This window comes from Neophocaena asiaeorientalis, unplaced genomic scaffold (assembly GCF_003031525.2).
Source record: "Neophocaena asiaeorientalis asiaeorientalis breed wild unplaced genomic scaffold, Neophocaena_asiaeorientalis_V1.1 scaffold5, whole genome shotgun sequence".
NCBI lineage: Eukaryota > Metazoa > Chordata > Mammalia > Artiodactyla > Phocoenidae > Neophocaena > Neophocaena asiaeorientalis.
In genome coordinates, this window is record NW_020174698.1 from 15,979,625 (window position 1) to 16,005,334 (window position 25,710).

At 35.2% G+C, this 25,710-nt stretch overlaps 2 protein-coding genes across 2 annotated transcripts in view; one reads left to right on the forward strand and one right to left on the reverse strand.

The window, feature by feature from the left end:
* The window catches only part of LOC112409109 (centrosomal protein of 85 kDa-like), a gene marked incomplete at its 3' end in the record, with an annotated part of 157,824 nt that overhangs the window by 99,219 nt on the left and 32,895 nt on the right, over positions 1-25,710 (forward strand). The window contains 1 exon segment of the mRNA XM_024759020.1: positions 4,513-5,300. Coding sequence (XP_024614788.1) covers positions 4,513-5,300 — 788 coding nt within the window.
* On the reverse strand, positions 11,287-21,495 carry PLN (phospholamban). Its single transcript, XM_024759116.1, has 2 exons — positions 21,419-21,495; positions 11,287-12,575 (listed from the first exon to the last, which is right to left on the reverse strand). Exon 2 carries the CDS (start codon positions 12,476-12,478, stop codon positions 12,320-12,322), a length of 159 nt encoding a protein of 52 aa, XP_024614884.1. The 5' UTR covers positions 12,479-12,575; positions 21,419-21,495; the 3' UTR covers positions 11,287-12,319.

Consider the following 25,710-nt stretch of genomic DNA (forward strand, 5'->3'; position numbering starts at 1 on the left):
CCCATGTCCCCTGCATTGGCAGGCGGACTATCAACCACTGCGCCACCAGGGAAACCCTAAACATGTATTCTTTATTTGCTTTTTGTTTTGTTTTGTTTTGTGGTTTGCTTATGGATTTCTTTTGCCTACTTTAAAATTAGGTTGTTAGGTTTTTGTTTTGGGGATTTTTTTTTTTTTTTTGGAGTTCTTTGTACAGTATGGATATTTAGCCTTTTGCCTGTTATATTGAAAATATCACTTAGTTCAGCTATTTCTTTTTTTTTAACATCTTTATTGGAGTATGTGCTTTACAGTGGTATGTTAGTTTCTGCTTTATAAAAAAGTGAATCAGCTGTGCATGTACGTATATCCCGATATCCCCTCCCCCTTGCGTCTCCCTCCCACCCTCTCTATCCCACCCCTCTAGGTGGTCACAAAGCATTGAGCTGATCTCCCTGTGCTATACAGCTGCTTCCCACTAGCTCTCTGTTTTACATTTGTTCGTGTTTATATGTCCATGCCACTCTGTCACTTCGTCCCAGCTTACCCTTCCCCCTCCCTGTGTCCTTAAGTCCATTCTCTACGTCAGCATCTCTATTCCTGTCCTGCCCTTAGGTTCTTCAGAACCTTTTTTTTTTTAGATTCCATATATGTGAGTGCTTATGATTAGTCTGTTTATATTCTCTGTTTCTTCCTGGTTCAGTCTTGGATGGTTGTGCTTTTCTAAGAATTTGTCCATTTCTTCCAAGTTGTCCATTTTATTGGCATATAGTTGCTTGTAATAATCTTTCATGATCCTTTGTATTTCTCCAGTGTCAGTTGTTACTTCTCCTTTTTCATTTCTAATTCTATTGATTTGAGTCTTCTCCCTTTTTTTCTTGATGAATCTGGCTAATGGTTTACATTTATTTCTGATCTGGTCTTTATGATTTCTTTCTTTCTGCTAACTTTGGGGGGTTTTTTGGTTCTTCTTTCTCTAGTTGCTTTAGGTGTACAGTTACGTTGTTTATTCTTGTTTCTTGAGGTAGGATTGTATTGCTATAAACTTCCTTCTTAGAACTGCTTTTGCTGCATCCCATAGGTTTTGGGTCTTCGTGATTTCATTGTCATTTGTTTCTAGGTATTTTTTGATTTCCTCTTTGATTTCTTCAGTGATCTCTTGGTTATTTAGTAGTGTATTGTTTAGCCTCCATGTGTTTGTATTTTTTACAGAGTTTTTCCTGTAATTGATATCTAGTCTCACAGCATTGTCAGAAAAGATACTTGATACAATTTCAATTTTCTTAAATTTACCAAGGCTTTATTTGTGACCCAAGATATGATCTGCCCTGGAGAATGTTCCATGAGCACTTGAGAAAAATGTGTATTCTGTTGTTTTTGGATGGAATGTCCTATAAATATCAATTAAGTCCATTTTGTCTAATGTGTCATTTACAGCTTGTGTTTCCTTTTTATTTTCATTTTGGATGATCTGTCCATTGGTGGAAGTGGGGTGTTAAAGTTCCCTACTATGATTGTGTTACTATTGATTTCCCCTTTTATGGCTGTTAGCATTTTTGCCTTATGTATTGAAGTGCTCCTATGTTGGGTGCATAAGTATTTACAATTGTAATATCTTCTTCTCGGATTGATCCCTTGATCAATCAATTTTTTTTCCCTTGATCATTATGTAGTATCCTTCTTTGTCTCTGGTAATAGTCTTTATTTTGCCTGGAATTCTTCTGAGTCCTTTACATGTATTATTTCATTTAATCTTCACTGTTGTCCTCTTTACTTTATGGATGAGGTAACTGATGCAAGAAGGTTAAATAACTTGTTTGAACATGCGACTACTAAGTGGTAGAGCCAGGATTTGAATCTAAAAATGCTGATTTCAAAAATATTACACTTAGCCTTTACACCATCTTTACTTACAGCTTTTTAAAAGTGTAAAAGTCTGAAAATTTTAAATTTGATATAAAACTCATTTTTTGTTTTTTAAAGAATTGAAGATATTTTTGAGAGGCTATGATGATTTTAATACAAATATTCCTTTAGGAATAGTAACACAAACACATATATAGATGTAGATATAGTGCTGTAATGTATTAATACCAATATTCCATAGAATTTGGGGGTCATTTATCCTGTTTCTATTTAGAACTGACCTTCAGTAGCATATTCCTCTCTATTTCCTTCTTCTACTGATTACCATAATAATCCATTAATCTTCCTGCTGCCAACCATTTTGCTTTAATTTGTCCTCAGCAGTTACTGGAATAATCATCCTAAGTACAGTTTTGGTCATGTCACTTGCTCCTTTGTTTGGAAACTTTTGGTAGGTCACATTTCTTGCCGAATGAAGGGTAGGCTGTTTCTGTAGCAGGGCGTTTGAAGATTTGCACAGCTCTGCTTTATATTTACCTTTCAAGAATTATCTTGAGCAGCTTTTCTTGATACTTACTGCATACTGCAGATAAATGGGATAATTTGTTTTTCTTCTTTTGAGGCCATATTCTCCTGGCTTCATACTTGGATCAGTTAGTGTTCTGAATCACTAGAAGAAGCTGACTGGATGATTGAGCAGATGAGGAATTTATTTAAGGGCATTTGGTTAACTCAGAATTTTTGAGGAGGGCTGGAGAGCCAGGCTTATGGTTAAGCTTCCAGGTAATATGCCTCAGTCACCTCTGAGAACTGGCACCCTCCGGCCCCACTGGAGGAAACCACCATTGCTGCCCAACTGCTGCCACTTCTGGGCCAGAACTTGGTTTGGCCACCTCTGCTGCTGTCTTTGTTGGGGGCTAATGCCTCTGCTGTTGCCAAATGTGGTAGCGCCACACTGAGCCTGTTTTCTCATGTGACTCACTTCCAAACAAATCTTGTGCAGGTCCCTCTGAATGTCTGTATCATAGTTGCAGGGTATGTTGGGAATTTAAGGTCTAAAATTTATTTTGGGAGGTTGGGCTTGTAATGTGGGAATTTTCTTGAGTATGAAAAGGTTCTGCAGAAGCTGATGGGAAACTGTTACATGGTAAATGTCTACTATATTACTTTTTCTTGTATTCTTTCATCTATAATGTTTTTCCCCTTTCATCTCCAGGTGAATAAATTCTGTGCAAAGACCTATTGGAATTCCATTTTTTAAATTAGTTTGCCTGGGTCTTTCTCATCTGAATTTTCTTATGACTTTCTCAACATTTCTTTTTCTATTACTTTATTTCTTTAAAACAGTATCAAAGCTCACAACTAATATTTAAATATATTCTGTTATGAGTCAAACAACATGGAAAGATACAGAAAAAACTGTAAAAGTTGCCTTTCACCACCTACCTCCTCTCCCCCTACATTTCAAATCACTATCCCCTTTCTAGATATCATGTGATAAAAATGATAATCTTTGATTTTAATTTGGTACTTGATAGTAAGTCCATTGAGTATAGAGGCCCTTATTTATCCTTTGGGCTTCCGTAGAGCCTACTACAGCTGTTCCTATGTGTAGGATAGTATTATGTGAAGGCCTGACCTACAGCAGTAACTATGTAATCATTTTGGAAGTAAAAATATACAACGTGGGCTTCCCTGGTGGTGCAGTGGTTGGGAATTTGCCTGCCAATGCAGGGGACACGGGTTCGAGCCCTGGTCTGGGAGGATCCCACATGCCATGGAGCAACTAAGCCCTTGAGGCACAACTACTGAGCCTGTGCGTCTAGAGCCTGTGCTCTGCAACAAGAGAGGCTGCGACAGTGAGAAGCCCGCGCACCGCGATGAAGAGTAGCCCCCGCTCGCCACAACTAGAGAAAGCCCATGCACAGAAACGAAAACCCAACACAGCCATAAATAAATAAATAAATAAATAAATGTACAACATGGGGATTTAGTAAATGTGCAGAGAAAGATAGGAATCAAAGTAGACTCCAAGTGTTCTAGCTTGGGAAATACATTATTGATGATGCCATTAAGGGAGATTGGGAGTGTAGGAACTACTCTGTATCTGCAAATATATTACTAGAACACTTTCTGATTATTTTCCATTATTGCAGGAGCACCTTTACCCGTATTCTAATTTGAATTGTAGTTTGAGAGGTGCTAAAATGTTCATATTGGGCCTCTATTTCCACAGTTGAGGAAAGACACTAAGAGATACGATTTTTTAATAAAGTTGTGTCTGAGGCTTCAGTGATAGATGAGGAATAAGACCTTTCAATGCAGAGATGGAGTTTTCTTTTAAGGCACAATACTTAGATTAAATAGCATGAATAGAAACCTGTTTCCCAGTCATTTTTCATCTGTAAGTAGATGGCAGATGAGCATATATTTTGTTATGTATCCGTTTTTACAAAATGATATTTGAAAGTATGTTTGATTTGTTTCAGATAAACTTAAAGGAATAATAATAGTAACAATAATAAGCCCCTCATTTTGATGAAAGTGCCTCTGAAAAACCTGTGCTGGGAAATCATGTTCAGATTTTTGTTTTGGCATTTTACATTTTGCCTCTTTTTTTTTTTTTCTGTTAATTACAACTAATTTGGCATTCTTTTTTCTTTCCAGATCATTCAACTTCAAGTGGCACATTATCTTTTAAGCCTAGTCGATCATTGGTTACTCTTCCTACTGCCCATGTCATGCCATCTAATTCTAGCGCTTCAGTTTCCAAACATAGGGAATCATTGACATCAGATGGCTCAAAATGGAGTATAAGCCTTATGCAAACATTGGGAAACCACAGTAGGGGAGAGCAGGACTCTTCACTAGACATGAAGGACTTCCGGCCTCTCCGGAAATGGTCATCTTTATCCAAACTCACTGTCCCAGGTAACTGCAGCCAGGGTGGCATTGTGCACACAGAAGAGTCAAGGAGAGGTTTAGAAAAGACAGGGAGAGACAAGGCTTTAACATCACAACTAAGGACAATTGGACCTAGCTGTTTACATGACAGTATGGAGATGCTTAAGCTAGAGGACAAGGAAATAAATAAAAAACGACCATCAACTCTGGACAACAAATATAAATTTGAGAGCTGCAGCAAAGAGGACTTTAGAGCTTCTTCCTCCATTCCTAGGAGACAGGCCTTAGACATGACATATAGTGCCTTACCTGAAAGCAAGCCCGTTATGACAAGCTCAGAGACTTTTGAACCGCCGAAATATTTAATGCTTGGTCAACAAGCAGTAGGTGGAGTTCCCATTCAGCCTTCTGTGAGGACGCAGATGTGGCTTACTGAGCAGTTGCGGACAAACCCTTTGGAAGGTAGAACTACAGAGGACTCTCACAGTATAGCTCCTTGGCCTCAGCAGCAGATTGAAGGGTTTCGACAAGAAAGTGAAACACCGATGCAGGTAAGGCTCAAAATCTAGTGTTTGCTTCCCTCCAGTGGATGTTATGAGTACCAGCGCACTTGAAGTAAGCATATGACAGTGTCCATAGGCACAGCTTGTTTTGCTTTTCCTTTCCCCTACAGGATAATAAGCATAAATGTTATAAACTCTAAAAGTATTGCATTGGTAAACAAAGCTTAAAAAATATTTGAGACTGATTAACACGGAAAACTTTAAACCTTTACCTACCTTGGCCTTTATTTTCCTTCTCATTTTTTAAGTGGGCATAAACATAAACAAAGCAAAAAATACTCAATTCTGTTTCAATACTTGAAACAGAAACAAAGGAGCTGGCATGGTATAATAGAAAGAACATTAACTTGGGTGTATGAAGGCTTGGATTTTGTTGTATCAGATTCAGAGTCTGGATGATTCTCTACCTGTCACTTAATACTTAGTATCTCTGGGCCTGAGTTTTTCTTTCTTTCCTTTTATTTTTTTTCCCTAAATTGAGATATAATTGACATATAACATATTAGCTTCACGTATATAACATAATGAGTCAATATATGTATATATTTTAAAATGATCATCACAGTAACTCTAGTTAACATCCATCACCATACGTAGTTACAAAATTTTTTCCTTGTAATAAGAACTTTTAAGATATACTCTTAGCAACTTTCAGATATACAGTATATAGCATTATTCGCTATAATCACTATGCTGTACATTGTATCCCTGTGACTTTTATTTTATAACAAAGTTTGTACCTTTTGATCTCCTTCATCCATTTACCCACCCTCCAGCCCAAGCCTCTGGCAGCCACCAATCTGTTCTCTGTATATATGATTGTGATTTTTTGTTTGCTTGTTTTAAAAACATAATTGTCTTTCTCTGTCTGACTTATTTCACTTAGCATAATGCTTTCAGTGTCCATCCATGTTGTCCCAAATGGCAAGATTTCCTTTTTATGGATGAATAACTTTCCATTGTTTATTGTAATATTCTATACACACACACACACACACACACACACACACATATACACATATATATGGCACATTTTCTTTATTCATTCATCTACTGGTGGATAATTAGGTTGCTTCCATGTCTCGGCTATTGTCAGTAAAGCTGAAATGAACATAGGGGTGCATATATATTTTTTCAAGTTTGTGTTTTCACTTTCTTCAGATGGATACCCAGAAGTGGAATTGCTAGATCATATGGAAGTTCTCTTTCTAATTTTTGAGGAACCTCCATACTGTTTTCCATAGTGGCTGCACCAGTTTACATTCCCACCAACGTGTACAGGTTTCTTTTTTCTCTACATTCTTGTCAACACTTGATATTTCTTGTCTTTTTGATAATAGCCATTCTGATAGGTGTGAGGTGATATCTCATTGTGATTTTGATTTGAATTTCCCTGATGATTAGTGATGCTGAGCACCTTTTCATGTACCTGTTTGCCATATATATGTTTCTTCTCGGTTTCTACATCTATAAAATGAGAAGGTGTAACTAAAGTCATTTATAAAGCTTTGGTAGTGGTTGGTATGTATTTAGGTTTATAAAATAGATGTGCTTAATTTTTTAAATTAAATTGAATGTCAGGATTTATTAATCATTTTAAGGAAAACATTTTACAATAATATTACATAAAAGAAAAATGGTGTGTACCCCCTAATGTAACATGTAAATGTTTAAATTTCTTGATCTGGAAATGTTTTCTATTCCATGGTAATTTTCTACAGCTCATTTTAACTGGGAAACCAGTTATCTGTAGAATTTTTCATAAATTCTATCATCCAATTTTTTTTCGATTGCCAGAATTTTCTGAAACAAAGTAATTCCATTGAAAATTGTAAAATTTCCCTAGAGCAAAAACTTAAAATTACTAATGGTTACAATTACTAATAAAAAAGTAACAAAGATTAAAGGAATATATTCTATGAAAGGATAAGGAAATCACATACCTAGGAACCTCACAAATCTGAGTGCAGCTCCAAAACATACTCATAACCTAATGTGCTACATTCACAGGAGAACCCTAAACACATCGCATGTGCCTTCTTTACTCTTGTTTTGGACATAGTTCTTATCATCTTGATTATATATATTTAAATTGCATAACCAAACAGAAGTATCATTATGATGTGTGAATTACAAATCAGAAAAGAGCAGTTTAACCAGATTTATTTGTGATTTATCTATTCAAGCAGTTGAAAGATAGGAGACCTAATTTATCAAATACTACCATATTTCAGTTCTCAGGTGCTTGTGATTATAGGAGAACAGGGTTCAAGTAGTTGTTTCTGCAGCTGGTGTCTTTACACAGAAGTGGAGCGGCCTGGGGTGGTGGGGGGAGGGGCTGAATGTTCTGCTCCAGCCTGCAGAACGGTAGGTGCGATAGGGAGGTAACTGTGAGAGTTGAGTGAATTTAAAGGAATAAATACTAATTCATTCCTTCTTCCATTCTGGTGGGAGGACCCGCTTCTGTAATCGAAATTTTCCCCGACCTTGAAGCAGTGCAGAGAGGGTAGGGAGCTTGGAGGTGCTTTGTGGAGAAAACTTATTTTTAAATCTTCTTGGTGCGTGGTACAGGAAGAAGGCTATAAGGGACAAAACTTGCTTGTGCTTGGGAAGCCCTACTTTTTGATTAACCTTCTTTGGGATGGTCTCTTTATAGTGCATTTAAGTTTCATAGTAGAAAGATGAAACCAGGTAAGGAAAACCTAGACACTTTAATTGCACTGTTTAAATGACCGCTTCTCTTCTAATTCTCTTGGACTACTACAGAAAAAAAATTCTTAAATACCTTCTCCTTGGAGCCTCTAAATACTGTATTTTAAAAGCGGTCATCTTTGTCTTAAGTCTCTTTAAAAACATTGATTTCCTTTTAGTCTAATTTTTGCATAAAGGGAAGAGGCTTAATAACAATTATCCCATCTCATAAATTGTGAGAATGTGTATGATTTTCAAGGACAACTGTTTGTCACCGTGAAGAAAAAGAAAACACAAAAACTATTTACAACAAACAAGAGGAATTTGGCTGAGAGTCACAATCTAACATCACCATAAATTTATCTAGAACTTTGTAGCTGTCAGAGTGTTTTATCTCAATTGATCCTCAGAACCTCCTTTCTCCCTTTACACCCTCAAAAGTTTAGTATTGTAACATGGAAGTGTCACTCCTCTTAGAACTCAGTTCTAAATAATTACTGAGCCAGCCTCACAGTCTTATGTGCATGGTGTTCTTTGATTCCCATGGTTTCCTATTAAATCAGCTAGAGTGTAGGTGATGTGGAACTCTGAAGCGTTTTCCCTTGTGAATGAAGAGAAGCCATCGATGCCCTCAGTTGATTAGAGTATAGGCCTCCATGTGCAATGTCCACCACAATCTTTGGTTCGTTCCTCTGTTCTACATTTGCTGCTCTCTTTCCACCTTCCCCAAAAGCTGTCTAACCCTACATGGACTATGACATAAGAGAAAAACAAACAGCAAAGTCTTATCATCTTCTCTTTGGAAAGACTGTTTCCCATTCCAGGACCCTTTTGCATTTCCCTTTTGGGGTGCGGTGAGAAGGGATTGGAGGATGCATACTTCTACACACAGCAGTGTCCACTGGGTCCATATAAGCTCACAGTGGACCCCCCAGACAGAAGTGAAGAAGTGTTCTCTTTATTGACAAAGTAGTTCTTCTTTTCTCTTATATTCTGTAGGATCTTTCTGAGTTCTGGGTTGCAATCATTAAGAGGCGGAAGATAAAATTTTGTGCTTGTTTTAACCAAGGAGAGGCTTGATCAGCCAGGATATTGGCACCTAATGATTTCAACGTATTTTACTGGAAGATTTCTCCTATATAAATAAAAAATATAAATATTTGGTAGAATGACTTAAAGCTAAATGACTTGCTTTTTGTCTAACATCACATATGAATGAAAGGTTTTATTTTTAATGTGAGAGCATTTTGTGTATTCTATTACATTCTCTGAAAAGAAAGTTTTCTTGTTTTTATTCTTATTTTTGCACCCTGTTTTGTTTTGAACTTTTTTACTGTTTAACATAATATAGCACAACTGCATTGAAAGATGTGGACACTGTGACACTCTCAATAGATAGGATATGACATTCACTAGCTAACTAAAATGCATATAATTGATTTTTGTATACATGTTTTAATGAATAAACTTATTAATATGTTTGGCTTTTTTCAATCTGTCATCTTTTCTGTATAGTATTGGCATATAATTTTTAGACATTTTAAAGTGTGCTGTTACTTAGAAGAAGAGCAAATGTTTTGAAATTTTACCATTTTCTCACTTTTCCAGAAGACTCAAGAATAATCAAAGGATAAATAACTTCTAGACAGGAGGAAATTCATTTTTTTATGTAGGTCTGCCCTCTTATGTCTGTACTAGGAAATCTTGATCTTATTTTATTTGGGGAAAGTCACTGAAAACAACCTACAAAATCGAAACTGCTTATAATTAGATTGTTTTATGATCATATCAATCATGAGCAATTTCACTGAGTTCAAGAAGGTTCATTTTAATGTAGGTGATTTGCATTAAATAAACATTTTGGACGAGATAAAATAAAAAAGACAACATTAAACATTTAAGAATTAGTTCAGTTTTGGTACCCTGTAAAGTAAGATTAGAGTTTATTCTACAGTAGAAAGTATTTGAGCATTTGGTATTTAAAAATGTTTAAATACATAGTTCATTATATCTTACTCTTTACACATCATGATAAACAGAATAAATAAGTTGCATTTAAAGAATGGGTTTTTGTTTTACAATATAATCTAAGGTACATTACAATATAATCTAAGGTACAGTATTCTGTAATCCTCAAGTATAAGGTTTTAATTTCTGTTAAAGGCAGAATGAAAAACAAAAAAATTCTTTATTTCTGTTTGACTTAGGAAAAACTCCATAACCTCACAGCTTATGGTTTGAAGTTGATGTTGTAATGAGCAACATAATGAAAAGGATAGAACTTATTATTGTAAAATTTCCACTTATTTTTTAAGATCATTGCAGCTAATTACAGAACTTGGTTATTTTTTGCATGGGTTATTATTGACACCAGTGAAGTGAATGCATTACTTCTTGTTTATAAGCTCTTCTAGTTGATGTTAGGGATATCCAACCCATAGATGAGGTTTCACTCAAGAAATCCCTCTGTTAGTAAGAAACCCCTTTTCCCTCTGTTCTCAGATATCAGTGAACCAAAATTATCCCCCTTCCTATCTCCAGTACCCCTCAGGGATTCAGAAAAAACTTAAAAGCAATATTTCCATCACTATTTTCTTAGTAGCACTTGTGTTACAAACCAAGGTCAACACTGACTTTTCCAGTTCTTTTAGTAACCATATTTTGGCAAATCGTATAGGAAATTACATATTTTCTACTCCTTTAATAATTACTATATCAGTAGTATGTCTTGAACGTAAGTTAAAATTACCGATTGTACAATATAGGTGTAAACCATTTTAGACTTAATTTTAAACTGAGTCAATTTAAATTACCAAATTTTGGTGAATATATTTTCCAAACCAGTTTTTACTTCTATTATTTAATGAGTTGTTGGAAGATATTTTTAAATGACTAGAGGGGACTAGATTAGTATTGCTGGATCTATAATTTAGCGTAGTTGAGTGGCCTACCAAATATGTATTTACCGTCTGGGTGATAGATTAATGAAAATAGCTAAGCCCTATCATAAACAATAGTGGGATAAAAAGTTCATTTCAAGGGCTTCCCTGGTGGCGCAGTGGTTGAGAGTCCGCCTGCCGATGCAGGGGACACAGGTTCGTGCCCCGGTCCGGGAAGATCCCACATGCCGCGGAGCGGCTGGGCCCGTGAGCCGTGGCCGCTGAGCCTGCGCGTCCGGAGCCTGTGCTCCGCAAAGGGAGAGGCCACAACAGTGAGAGACCCGCATACCACAAAAAAAAAAAAAAAAAAAAAAGTTCATTTCAAAACTTAATCAAAGAATTTGTTAATTTTGGAGAGATAGTTAAACATTTTATTAATGCTTGAAATAATATTTTTTCTTTTATTCTGTTCCTTGCCTACACTGAGTGTGAGATTAGAACAGAAGACAACCTGTAAAATCATTCTGATGTCTTAAAATTTCATGATTCCAGAGATACAGTGTGGCAGTTATGTGCTCTAATTCAGATAATTAGCTATAGTGCCTTAAATTAAGGTTGATTCTGTTCTATTAGTGTATTAGTATTTATGGCTAATCACAATGTCAGATGTTAAATTAACCAACAGTTCTTGTCTATTGATCATAAAGTCCTAGAGAGAACAGATTTACAGTTTACCTACATGTGCTAAAATTCTGTAATTCTTTGAAAAAATTAGTTAAATTTTACTTATGTAAGGGTATGATCTTGGTTTTTTTAACTTGATTCACATAAACTTAAAATATTAGGGTAGTATACAAAAAACATAATTTCTATTTTAGAATGTACGCTCTGATAGAATTACTACAAAGACTTCTGTATGATGATAGTAAAGATAACAGATGTTAGGGCTGTTTCAAATGATGACATTTCATTTGAATGATTATTTTGATATACTTGGTAAAGACCTGAAAAATACTTAATAAACATCAAAGAGGCTTTTACAGTACAGTATAAATTATATTTACCCCCAAAGAGTGAAGCTAATGCTTTATATATGAAGTGAACTTGTTAGCAGTGCAATTTCAAAACTAAACCCCTAGTTCATCCTTAGGAAAGATTTGGGATAGAAACTTATAAGCTCTTTTGAGAAAATCAGCAGTTACATTATAGTCATTTTAAAGTTAATTTTTTAAAATAAAGCCCTTTTTATGTTTACAACATCCAGCAGATGAATACATTTGCTAACAATTTGTTTTGTTCCAAATCTTGACCTTTTCACAAAGAAATTCTTCTACTTAGGAAGTGGTCTCTTATATAGTATCGTTTTCCCTTCTTCATGGGATGATAGATTTTAAGCTGATGGTGATAAGTTGCAGCACTGGAGATTGCAGCAGAACTTCAGAGAAGCATCACGATGATGCAAATCAGCAAGAGACATATTAAGATGAGACAGAAATTGACAAATAGGTTCTGGAGATTTTGACGTGCGTGTTGAGGCACGTCAATGGTTGAAGCTCTTCTTATAGCAGAGCGAGTGAGGTATTGGACTTTATCCATGACACCAGGACGGCAGGAAGCCTGAAGTTTTAAACGGTCAAGAGAAAGATAAAAAGCTGCCAGCCAAGTGTGAGATCACTGTCTTCTTTTAGGTTGTCTGGAATGTAAAAATAGAAAATGGATTAGCATAATATGTGTAACCTATCCTCTGAACAGGTAAAACAGTTTTGCGTTAATCCCTCTTCCTCAACATTATTTGTATTTGTGACATCAAATATCTCTATAGTCTGTGTGTGTGTTGCTCTGTCTCTGTCAGTCTGTTTTGGTGATGGTCACCATGATGTCTTGTATTTGGGGTGTAATAACTTTAGTCTTTGCCTCCTCCTCTCAAAATGACTGGAAGTATAGTTTGGTTAGGGTGCAGCTTGTTTTGGGCTATTCCCTTGGGCAAAAGTTCTTACATATAGTTTATTTTTTTAATGAATTTATTTATTTTTGGCTGTGTTGGGTCTTTGTTGCTGTGTGTGGGCTTTCTTTAGTTGCGGCGAGTGGGGGCTACTCTTCGTTGCGGTGCGTGGGCTTCTCATTGCGGTGCCTTCTCTTTTTTTGTGGAGCATGGGTTCTAGGTGTGTGGGCTGCAGTAGTTGTGGCACGTGGGCTCAGTAGTTGTGGCTTGCGGGCTCAGTAGTTGTGGCTCGCAGGCTCTAGAGCGCAGGCTCAGTAGTTGTGGTGCACGGGCTTAGTTGCTCCATGGCATGTGGGATCTTCCCAGACCGGGGCTCAAACCTGTGCCCCCTGCATTGGCACCACCAGGGAAGTCCTTACATATAGTTTTATTAAGGCTGTTTCTCGGTGAGCATAATTGTTGTGAACATTAGTATATAAATAGCTCCAGAGCAAGTCGTATAATAAGAAATGCATGCATTCAATTATTCTCTGGATGTTGATTTCACTCCAGAATAAAATAGTTCAATGAGCAGTGTTTTACCAGAACTATAGATTCAAATGTTTCTCATTCCTTTTTATGATTTTATAGCTTTGTAGAATATGCTATTTTAAGTAACTTTTTAACAAGATGATATTAAGTACTGAAGGCTGTCAAGACTCAGAAGGCATAGTAATAAAATTATCATTATCTCACTGTCTACCACAGACAGTTGCTATTTGCAAAGGACCTGTACTTAAGAACAGCATTTCCATTTGTTTTCTTTCAGAGCTCCCACAAGCTATTCTGCCTAGTTAATTAATTAGTTGCTGCCTAATCAATTATCGGTGCTAATTAATTAACAAAACAAAACTTAAAACAACAGATCATTATAGAAAATTAGATATAGATTAAAAATTAGCTGTGAGTTAACTGCCCAGAGATAATAGCTATTAACATTTGGTGATATTTGTTGTCAATCAGGATACGTCTGTGTAAATTTTGAAATAAGAAAAATTAGAAATGGAATTTTTAAAATAACCGTAATTAACTGCCAAAGATAATAGCTGTTAACATTTGTTGATATATCACTGCTAATCAAGGTATTATTACCTTACCCCAGCTGCCTGATTTCATTTTCTCTCTAGTGGCTATATGTCTCATGAAAACCCATCTCAACCTTCAGCTGTATTTCTGAGAGAGACTAGTGCTGAAGACAGTAGAGGGAAGAACTGAAAGAATGAGGAAGGGGAAGATATATATTAGGACTGATCAGTTAGAACTCCTCATTTATTGTTACAAAGAAACCATGTGGTATATGGTGGTTAGATTCTATATAATTTTAGCACTTCAACTTGGCTCTATTCATTTTTTTTTAACATCTTTTTTGGAGTATAACTGCTTTACAATTGTGTGTTAGTTTCTGCTGTATAACAAAGTGAATCAGCTATACGCATACATATATCCCCATATCCCCTCCCTCTTGCATCTCCCTCCCACCCTCCCTATCCCACCACCCTAGGTGGTCACAAAGCACCGAGCTGATCTCCCTGTGCTATGCAGCTGCTTCCCACTAGCTATCTATTTTACATTTGGTAGTGTATATATATGTTTGAATTATGGGCTTTCATTTGGCTGAAGACTCTGGTCTCCTTCATAGTATTGGCCTATAGTGAGGAGATCCAAAAAACCAACTTAGGTCAAACTTCATTCTTTCAAAGAGTTGGTAACAAACTGTGTTTCTCTAGTGCACACACATATATATATATGTATTTAGCATATATTCTTCATTCTCCAACACAAGTGGCTGTTACTTAATAGAAAATGACAGCATAATCTTGGTATAAATTTAATTTAATTACTTTTTTTTAATTCCTCAGGTAAAATACTATAGAAATAAAGGGGTTTTCTTTTGTTCCTTAAGAAGAAGCATCCTTTAAGTTGTTTCGGCTTATATTTGTTTATTATAGATATGGCGGATTTATACTGTTGGGTAATTGTGGAGAAGGTTTTCTTTGTTACTTTATTATATAAATCTGACTAATCTCTTTATATAACAGAGTACAACTAAGAAGGTTGTAAAGAATTAGCATTGGTAATTCCTATTTAAACTTAATTTTTGTGAAGTTTCAGGACTTAAATGGTATAAAAGGTCTAAATTTTAAAATTATTGGGAGATATAACATGGAAAGGGAAGAGCAGGCCAGTTATTCATCATGAAGCATATACAAGAGTCACTCCCTACCCTGACACTGGTGAGTGGTACTTGAGTCACATGAAACATGTCACCTTTCCATAAATACTTCATTCCCTTTTATGATTCTGTTCTTTGCACATGTTGTTCTGGCTCTGCCTGGAATGTCTTCCCTCCCCCTGCCTCTACCTTTGATTCTTTGCCAGGCAAACTTCAGTTAATCCTTAAGGCCCAGTTTAAATATCACTTCCTAATGAAACCTTCCATTACTCATTAAGGCAGAATTGGTTATCACCTCTGTTGGGTTTTAGTAGGGCTCTGGTATTACCTGTATCAAGATATGGCTATTGGGCTGTGCTGTAATTTTGATTTACGTGCCTGTGCCCCCAACTAGAATTCTAGTTCGTGAGTATAAGAAATCACGTGTTTATTTGGTATTCTAGTACTTAGTGCAAAATTAGTACCATTTGAACAAGTCAGTGAAGTTGAACAAGGGTTTTTATGATTTACTTTAATATTTTTAGAAAATTATTAATGATCAAAGATAGTGCTGTGATTAACAGATTAACCATGTAGAAAATAGAATTTGATAAACACATAATCTCCAATATTCTTCTCAAGTCTCTTTCTTTTTGTTAGCCTGAACTGGGCTTTGTACAAGTGGATATTTGGTGTTTGTGAAATACAAAGAGGTGTGCCCTAAATAGATGAGCTATCTAATGATGAATATACAATGAATAGATTTTAAAGATGATCTCATAATACTTCAGCCAACTATTGTTGGAAAAGGGTAGTTTGTTCCTGGAGACAAGTTGATTATAAAGGAGACAACCAAAGATACTGTCTTACTTCTTGTCAAACTTAGAAATATGTTATAATTCTAGAGTGATTTGTAGTCACTTTATAACCTTATGCTAAAACCAAAACAAATCTACTTTACATGCTGAAATGTTAGCTATATGCATGCAATTTATTGGGCCCAATTTATTTTACAGTGGTACAATCTGCAATGTGTTGAATCCTAATTCTGCTGAACTTCCAAAATCTGTATGATAATAATTAAGCCAAAATTCATCCCTACAAGATGGGGCTTCCAGTCATATGTTGAGAATTGAAAAACCGTGTGTGGGAACAGCACAGTCCTATTTTTAGAGTTGTCTGTGACCTTCACTACATCATAATTTATGGCATGGTTGTCAGGTGTTTATTTTTTTCCTCCTCTGTGGTCACAGCCATCCTATGAGTTTAGAACTCCTGCAGTCTTTTTTTCCTTCTTTTTCTTAGAGCCAAGCTGTTAATGCAGTATTATTTGGTAGAGAGCCTAGAAAAATAGTTTCACTATATTTTCATTTAATTTAATCTTTTAGAGCATTCTTTTGGGATAGTCAGAAATAGATTGTGTTGGGGTATTCTGAACTTACATCTGGCCTAAACATCCAAGGAGACTGAAATTAGCTCTACCCTCCCAAAACCCCCCCCTGGGGGGGGGGCTTTTTAAAAGGATGACAGTTATGTAAGTTAAGTGTTTAGGACAAGAGGAGTAAGGATACTTTGAAAATTAATTCATCATCCGGGCCCTAGTATCAGAATATTGAAAATATGAAAGATGCTTTGATAGGAATTTGGTTGTAGATGTGCCAGATCCGTCTCTTGAGTTACATGTAAGAGGCAGAAAAGTACCCACAGAGTATCTTGTATGCCTGTGGGCACTGTGATTATTCAAATTTTTGGAAGGATGGGAAGAATAACCCTTTACTGTTCTTTGTAGGATTTATAAAGCCTTTGCTTGTCCACTTTTCCTCTTTTGCTCAAAAAGATGAAATTGGGAAGTAAATACAGTCAAGTTCAAGATAGTATTCTGTTTTTTTGAAGTGGAAGAAGGAGAGACCAAACTACAGGCAACTCTAATCCTTCAACAGGTATCATGTGCCATGTTAGGCAACATTTTGGGTGCAAGGTACCTTGTCAGCTTCTGCAGTAGTTCTCACTTTGTGTGCATTGATTTCTATTTCTTAAGGTAACAACAGATGCATTCTTGTGCAAAAGGAACTTCAGTAGACTTTTGCAGACTTTTGGTGTCTGCTTTATGACTTGCTAGACAATTGATACCTTAACGATGTTATATACGCTGAGCAGTAATCCCCACGTGTAATTTAAGCACTTTCCGTGCTTTGCAGAACTTACTGAACTTCAGTTTTTTTTCAGTACTCCCTCTGCTGAAACCATAAATTCCTTAGATTCTTTATTTGTGGTGTTCAGAATTTTGCTTCCCTTTAATTTTTATCTGCTTGTTCATGCTTTTAGTAAAGTAAACATGGACATATTTTGCTAGTAAATTCAAGTAATACACATCTAAGAGTACAGTCTGACAGATCATCTTTTGAAAAATTTTTCCCATTAGATTGGTTCAGAAGATTAGAATTCTCTATAGATTTGAGTTACAGGACTTGTCTATATTAGGATTATTGGGGGGGGCATTATTTTTTCCTACTCTTTGCTGTCATTTTCTCAGATAATCCAGAAGCGATTGTGTATGCATCTTTTTTTTGTGGTTGTTGAATTAAATCAGGACAGTTCATCATTAGATTTGTCATCAATCTGTTGGCATCCAAAAGTTCACTTTGGTAGAATCATTTTCCTTTTGAGATTGCCTAATGCTAATAAACTTGGAAGTTGTATTGGAAGTTATTTTGTGTCAGCAACTTTCCAGAGCTTTGTTGGTCCACACTGGCTATTTGAAAGGATCTTCAAGCTGCTTCTGCCTGGTTATGAGAAGAATTGTGTAAACATATAAAAATCAACATATTCTCAACCCCTAAACTGACCCCATAATGAATTGTTTCCCTGAGTTCAAAGCTCTGCCTTTAGGAAAATTCATTAAACAGCAGCATACAGATTTTCTCTTTGAAATTGGCACACTGCTGTTGCTAGTCTGTAGGCTTGTCTTTATTGTCTGTTTATTATGCTAAGATTAATTTATTTGCAATTAAAATATTCTTTTTAACCTTCAGATTCTTCTTCGGGGGGGAAAAGCATGTGAGGAGGAAGTGTAGAGGAAGTTTTAAGGAAAATGAATGCCATTTAAATATATCCCCACTAATGTGGGTAAGTTGGCCTCCCCTCTCCCCCTGTTTTGGAAAAGACCTGAAGGTGAAATACATTTTAGAAAGCACTAGAGGTCCTCAGTTGACTACAAGTTTACTGGGGTGGAGATGTACACCCAGGCCTCATTTTCTTGTGTTTCTCTGGTAATACATGCTTCAGAGTTATGTAGGGTAAGAACATTGATGTACTATTTCTGGAAATGTTCAAAGAGACTACATATTATCTGATTTAGGTCACTGTAATTTAGAAACATCACTTCCTTGATTTCTAACCTTTAGGTTTTCTTCTTTGCTGGTGTGATCAGTACCGTGTTAACAGTTTAGATGAAAGTTAGTGATTTTCATAGCATAAATAAAGCAAGATTGCTCTATTCAAGCACTTCAGAACAAATGAGGTTAAATATTTTAAATGGTAGAATGTGAGGAGGTCAGAAATGAAACTTAGGAAAGCCAAGGATTTAATATGGAACTGGAATAAAATACGAAAGTGTGGTTTTTGTTTATGCAAGTATTCTCCTATCTCCAATTAATTAGTGAGATTAAGAAACAGTACATAACAAAATGTAATTTTTTGAAAAGTTTTGAGGAGAAATTAACCTGATTTTTAGGTATCAAAGCTAAAGATTAAAGACATGAATATTTTAGCAATGAAACAAATTAAATAAAAAGAAACTTTAATTTGTGCATGTTATTGTTCTTTAAAATCTGTGCAGTTAGTTTGAGTTTTGTCTTCCAGGGTGTATCGCTTAATAAGTGAGGACATCTATAACTTTCTTATATTCCTGGCTTTGAAAGTGATCAGGAGAATATTATAAGGCTATTAAGGACATCATACCTCATGCATAAATTTAACTTTAAATAAAATGGAATGGTTTTAAATTAAAATAGAAGTTTGTATCCTCTAACTTTGCCTTTTAGAGTGCCATTTGAGGACTTTCAATTTATTTTGTTTTGCCAATGTCATGATTTATTTTTAAGCCATGTTGATCAGTGGATGAGATGTGTGTGTGGTTTAGAGTCATAAAATCTTGGCTCTTGTCAAGGCTCCACCATTTTCTAGCTCTGTGACCTTGGGCAGTTCACCTTTTTGCATCTGTTCCTAAACTGTAAAATAGAGATGGAGTGTCAAACATATAGGGATTTAAGAGCATCAAATGAAATATTTGTATGTGGTGCATTTAGAAAATTGTTCAAGAATAAAGAAGGAAGTTTTAATTGCCCTCATTATTTCTAGGATTGGTAATAAATATACAGTCTAATTTAGGTACTCTGATTTTTACATTTAATTTTTACTTAAAACTTTAATACATGACACAGTTAATATTTTACCTAATACATTTAATACATTAAAATTTTAATTCTTCTGGGGAGCTGTTTTGTTTATGTAAATATTCTATCTCCAATTAATTAGTGAGATTAAGAAATAAATAATATCAATAAGTAACGAAATGCAGTTTTTTCTGGAATATTATTTTCCCTTATGTCCACTGAAATACTGTTAAAATAATTTTGATACTTGAGTTTTAGGAAATGATAGTGACATGACTCCTCTTAGTTAAACAGAGTACTCTAGCTCTTTCACGTGTTTTTAAGACTTAATCAATTTTTCATAATTTAAACATCTTTCACATTTCTTCCATTTTATTTCATCAGACACTTTTTTTTTTCTTTTAAGCACTTAGTCTTAAACCACATGAAACAAAGACAGTACTTAAATTTCACCTTATGAAAGAGATGAACTAGTTGGGACATTATGTCTGGCACTAGGGTATTATGTTTCAAATTTGAATAACAGTCACTGTAACTATGTAATTTCTGTTAATCTGGCACACGAAGGATAACTAATAGCAGAATTTCTGCTCTTTCTAGAAATTAACTTCATGGAGCAGTATGTGATGTGAAATTTTGGTACTATAAAAGAATTCATGAACATCTCATATGAAGTGTGAGAATGTAATTTGATAGATATTTGAGTAAAAATGCATAAATCTGCATATAAAACACCTGCACTGAGTGACTCTTGTGTAACATCAAAGTAAAAACATGTTATGAATATGAAGATACTTAGAGGCAGTTGGGGTGCCTCAGTGGTAGACAGAAATTATAAATGCTTTTGCATGCCTCAAGGAAAGCTGCTTAAGGAATTATACAAAGTTCTTATCTATAAAAAGCAGTAGAGTTAACATTGGTCATAAGAACTTAGAATTCTAGAGGTAAATTTTATTTTGACATATATATAAAAATAAAAATAATGAAATAAAATCAATGTAGTATCCTTTATGCCCTGACTGAAAGTTAAGAATGAAAACACATTTCATATATTAAATTGAGGATAAAGAGTAGAGTAGAATTTAAACAGAAGTTATAAATTTTATGGTGGCATCTCCATTCCTGGGCATTTTTTCATCCTCCTCTCCACCTTCCAAATACAAGAGAGGAAACTGAGGAACACTGGAGGATAGTAACTTGATAAGTGTATATTCATTAATAGCAGAATAAACATTCATTTGATCAAATTCACTCAAATGAGATACTTAGGAATATTTGTGCTACCAAAATAACATCTCTTTATTTTTAAAATAAAGAAATTAATGTTCTGTAACTTCAGAAAGAATTTTACATGTTTTTGAAAAGTGTTTTGAAATGTCCAAACTTGTTATTTATGATATAATATTGAATTTAATATAAATAACTCAATTTATTAAAAGCTTGGATTTTTTAATAGAAGTTGACTGGACTTAGTTCGTGCTATATGTTCTTAAACTCCACTTCATTAATATTCCCTGTAAAGAATCATAATGATAATATTGGAGTAGTGATGCCAGTAACACAACTGTTCTTAGTATTCCGGATGTAAGCAGACAGCTCAGTCCTACCCTACTTCTCAGCAGAGTAACACATAACAAAATGAAACCACATTTTTGCATGGAGAAATCAAATCACCACTAGTACCAAACATGGTAACATGATTGAAAGATATTTTAATTGGCAGAAATTTACTTTTGAAGAGCAATAAAAGTGAAGGTTAAATTAAAACGACAAACCAACAACCAGGACCAAAGATGACTGCTATCTTTATCATTTCTGGGTTAAGTCTTATTCTTACTATCACTGAATGGGTAAGCATTTATTTAGAAATTAAGCTTTATGTCAGTCAGACATGTTATTATCTAACTTTGAACTGAAGTTTATAAAATATGATTAACTTTTTAAAAAGTTCAGTAAGTTTGAGTTATAGAAAGTAAGAATTGCCATAATCAGTGAAATCTGTTTCTTACCTTGGCTGTTGTGATGATCACAATATAGAATATTGTAAGTTGTATGAAGTATTATCCGGTGTTTAGCTGGAAAGTTTTCTGACTGTTACCAGAGTTATGGGAACAATTGAAGTAGGTGGAGGAGAAAAAGTGTTCTAGGGAGGTCTTATGATGTCACGCAGGAATTCTGAAGTTATGATTGGTTAGCCATAGTCTTATCACAGCCAAACTTTTTAGAATGTCATTTATCTTAACCTTAGGTATGGAAAGGTCATTAACACTTTGTGCCTTTTGTTCTTTATTTTAAAAAGTATATGGGAGATAAGTGAAAAAGTAAGTTCAGCATGATAGAAAGCTCTTTTTTAGAGGTTCATGCATCTTCAGGCTTAGAAGTAATTGTAAACTGAGGGTAATAATGTTGAAGAACTAAAATAAAGTAATAGGAATTTTAATAGAATGAGAATAATAATACTGGCTTAAGCCAAACAACTTTCATTGAGTTTGTTGTTGCTGTTGCTTTAATACTGCAGCTTCATAATGTTAACTTCTAGCAAGACAATAATTAAACATTGTCACAGAATCAAATTTTATACCTTTTCCTGACTTATTTTCTTCTTTTCTCATACCTACGTGTGTATGGGGGAGAGAGTATGTGTGAGAAAGCCAGGCTGAGAAATCTGATTTTGGTTTTAAAAACTCTGTGTTTTCTTAGTTAGGGCTTTAACCACGTTTTTATGAATAGTAATTCTCATTTGAACTGATAGATATCACCCCAAGAAAAGTTGCTGTTTACAAATTTAAGTACTTAGGATTTTTTAACAGCTACATTAAATTACCATAAAATCTTACTAAAATTCCAATAAGCTGACAGTATCAAGAGTAACTTTCTAGCAAAAAAGAAATAATCACAAATCACTAATCAGTGGCATCCTAGTTAGTGATACTTTATTGACAATAGGTGTGCATGTGTTTGGAAATTTAGTACTTCTGAAAGGGTGTGCCTCATTTAATGCAGTAGTTGTTTTCCTGAAAATTACTGTGTAAATGAAATTTTAGTAAATGGAATGATGTTTTGAACTTCTGAGAACAGAAAAGGATTCCTTCGACAAGCCAGGCATCTTTTTCCTGTTTTTTGTAATTTTTTTGTTTATATATTAGATTTACTTAAATCACCACACCTCCAGATTCTAATTCTTAAATCTCGACTGTAATTCTGGAGAAGCTACTTGTTATTTTTAATTTTTAAAATACTTACAGCAGAGTGAACTCAGTCGGCTTCACTTTCTTATGGGTAACTAAAATCTTTTGCAGCAGCTGCTTACGTGTCCTTAAATGGAGATGATTTTGGCTTCTTCCAAAGAAAGATAAATCCTTTGCTAGAACAAATCTCTTGTTATTTAAAGAATCAACTAAAACTATCAGAAATAACATTCAGCAAAGGCCCTCTGTAAACATTGCTAAGGGAAAGTTTTACAACTTAAAAGTAAAACCCCAAATTAAATAAATTGCATGAATGTTTCACAGTTTGCTCAGTGCTATTCAAGCATTTTTTCTTTCAATCATTACATAATGAGGATCTCTTATTATTACCAATTGCCAATGATTACTGACATACAAAACCTAGGGCCTTGAAATATAACCCTAAAGTGGTTTACAGTAATTTGTCAAAGATGACATAGCTGCTAAGGGACCGACTGAGGGTTTAAATCCAGATCTGTTTAGTTATAATTCTCTGATAGGTTGGCATGTTGTGTGGGGGGAAAGTCATAATCTGGACATGGATTTCACAGAGTAGTATACGTCAACTAAGGAATTTTAAGATGGAGATAGCTGAATTACTGAAAACTCAAACTATTTTTAGAAAGTCTGCTTTAAGTTCACCTACACATTCATTTGAAAGTGAAGCTTAGGGGATAGATCATTGTAGTTGCACCTCTAGTTCTAAGAAAATAGAATTAGTAATACTTAGTTGTATAAGAAACCTCCACAGACCAAATAAAATATGGCCTAGATATTTCACGTTGGCAGATTTGCTTAAAAGCATATATAGGTGGGCACACACATATATCCTTCTAGTATCCTTAAGAAGGATACTAACAAACTGTGTGTTAGAGTTGGAAAATGGAGATGAAAATTTACTTTTCGGATTGGTACAAGGGCGGGAGCTTCTGTGTTTACCTTTTTCATTTTGGTTAGCTGCTGCTGAGGAGGATGATCCCTATTATTACTCCAAACGGAGCTCTAGGAAGTGCTACACCTTCGTTTTAGGCTGATTGGCTAAACAGAAAGTTGCTTACTAGGAGCATTGGTGAGCTGCAGTATAGTCAGTAGATTGTTCCTCAAAAATTCCACAGTGAGGGGCTGGAAAGTGTTTTTAGAGGCGCTTTGTCAGAATCTTCATTTAGAGTCAGACTATAGTCTGAATCCATTTTTGGTCGCATGACCTTATACAAACTTGTCTAAGCTGCCTTATCTGTGGAATGGGTTTGTTGTGAGGATTTAATGAGAAGAAGTATGTATAATGACTATTAGAGATCTTGCAACACAGTGTCCATTTAGTGTTAGCACTTATTTTCCTTTTGAAGATGATTCTTAATCTGCAGTCCATGGGTAGAGTTCAGTGCCCTTTGAACTTGGATAGGAAAAATGTTAGACATCTTCATTTTTACTAAACTCTAAATGAGATTTAGCATTTCTTCAGTTTTGACTGTAGGCCACAAACTGCAGAAGTATTAGCAGTATGTTTGACTGTCACCGTAAGCAATCTTAGATAATTTCATATAGTATAGTTGTTGCAGATAGCTTGAAATACTGCTTACATTCATACCACTTGAAATTACAAAATTAGACCTGCCTGTAAATATATTGTTATTTAATACATTAATAAAGAAGCATAACAGAAAAGGAAAATAAAAGAAAAGCAGAAATATTACAACACAAATTTGTTTCTTTTTAAAATATTTATTTCAGTGTAATTTATTTCCTTTCTAATCCTATGTATCTCACTTAATTCTTTTCAAGTTTTATTTCATTTTTTGATATGGACCATTTCTAAAGTCCTTATTGAATTTGTTACAGTATTGATTCTGCTTTACGTTTTGGTTTTTTGGCCGTGAGGCATGTGGGATCTTAGCTCCCCGACCAGGGATCAAACCTGCACCCACTGCATTGGAAGGTGAAATCTTAACCACTGGACTACCAGGGAAGTCCCTAAAGTTTTATTTTAGAACAGTTCTAAATTTACAGACTTATTGCCAATATAGAGAGCTCCTGTATACCCCATACCCAGTGTCCCCTGTTGTTAACATATCCTACATGATGAGTATGGTACATTTCTCACAGCGGTTATACCAGTGTTGATACTAAAGCCCATACTTTATGCAGATTTCCTGTTTCCCCTGGTGTTCCTTTTCTTTCCCAGGATTCTTTCCAGGACACCAGATTACATTTAGTAGTCGTGCCTCCTTTGGTCCACTTGGTTGTGACCGTTTCTTACAGAATGTCCACAGTTGGGATTCGTCTAATGTTTCTCTCATGGCTAGGGCTGGTTAATGTGTTTTTGAGAGGAAGATCAGAGAGGTGAAGTGCCGTTTTCATCACATATCAAGTGTACATACTATCAGCATGACTTACCGATGTCGTTAACCTTGATCACCTGGCTGAAGTGAAGTATTCGTCAAGTTTCTCCATGGTAAAGTTACTCTTTTCCCTCTCCCTCCTTACTGTACTCTCCAGAAGAAAGTTACTATGCACAGCCCACCCTTACGCTTCACTACCTTAAGAGTGGAGTGTCGATAAAAATTACTTGGCATCCTATGTATTTTATGATATAAAAACATTGAGAACAGGTCAGTAGGCTTTAGCTGTCTGCCAAAAAATGTCCATGGCACAAAAAATTAAGTCCTATGCTGGGGGTTGTTTCTGTCGTAGTATGGGGCAGCCCTTTGTGGAAAGAAGACTGAGTTCTCAAACAGGCTAAAATCCAGACCTCCTAGTTTGCTTTTTTAGGCACTGCTTTTCCAGCTTTGTCTCGTATCACATTCCCTTGTATCCTGTGCTGTGGCCTTGTACAGCTGCCTGTGGCTTTTTGAACAGGCTGTTGTTCTATTTTAAGCCTCCTCACTTTTTGTAGGAATGTCCTCCTTACTAACCTTTATTCCCATTAAAGTGCTAGTTTCAATTTATGTCTTCTGTGCAGCCCTCTCTTATGCTATATACTTTTGCATGTTACCTGTATTATTATGTCTCATTTTATTGTGTTTATTAGTATATCTGCCTAGACTAGGTGTTGATACTAAGCTTCCAAGCTACTT

What these genes read in the sequence shown, in the direction of transcription:
- PLN (XM_024759116.1), bottom strand. Translation starts at nt 12,478, where the DNA reads ATGGATAAAGTCCAATACCTCACTCGCTCTGCTATAAGAAGAGCTTCA.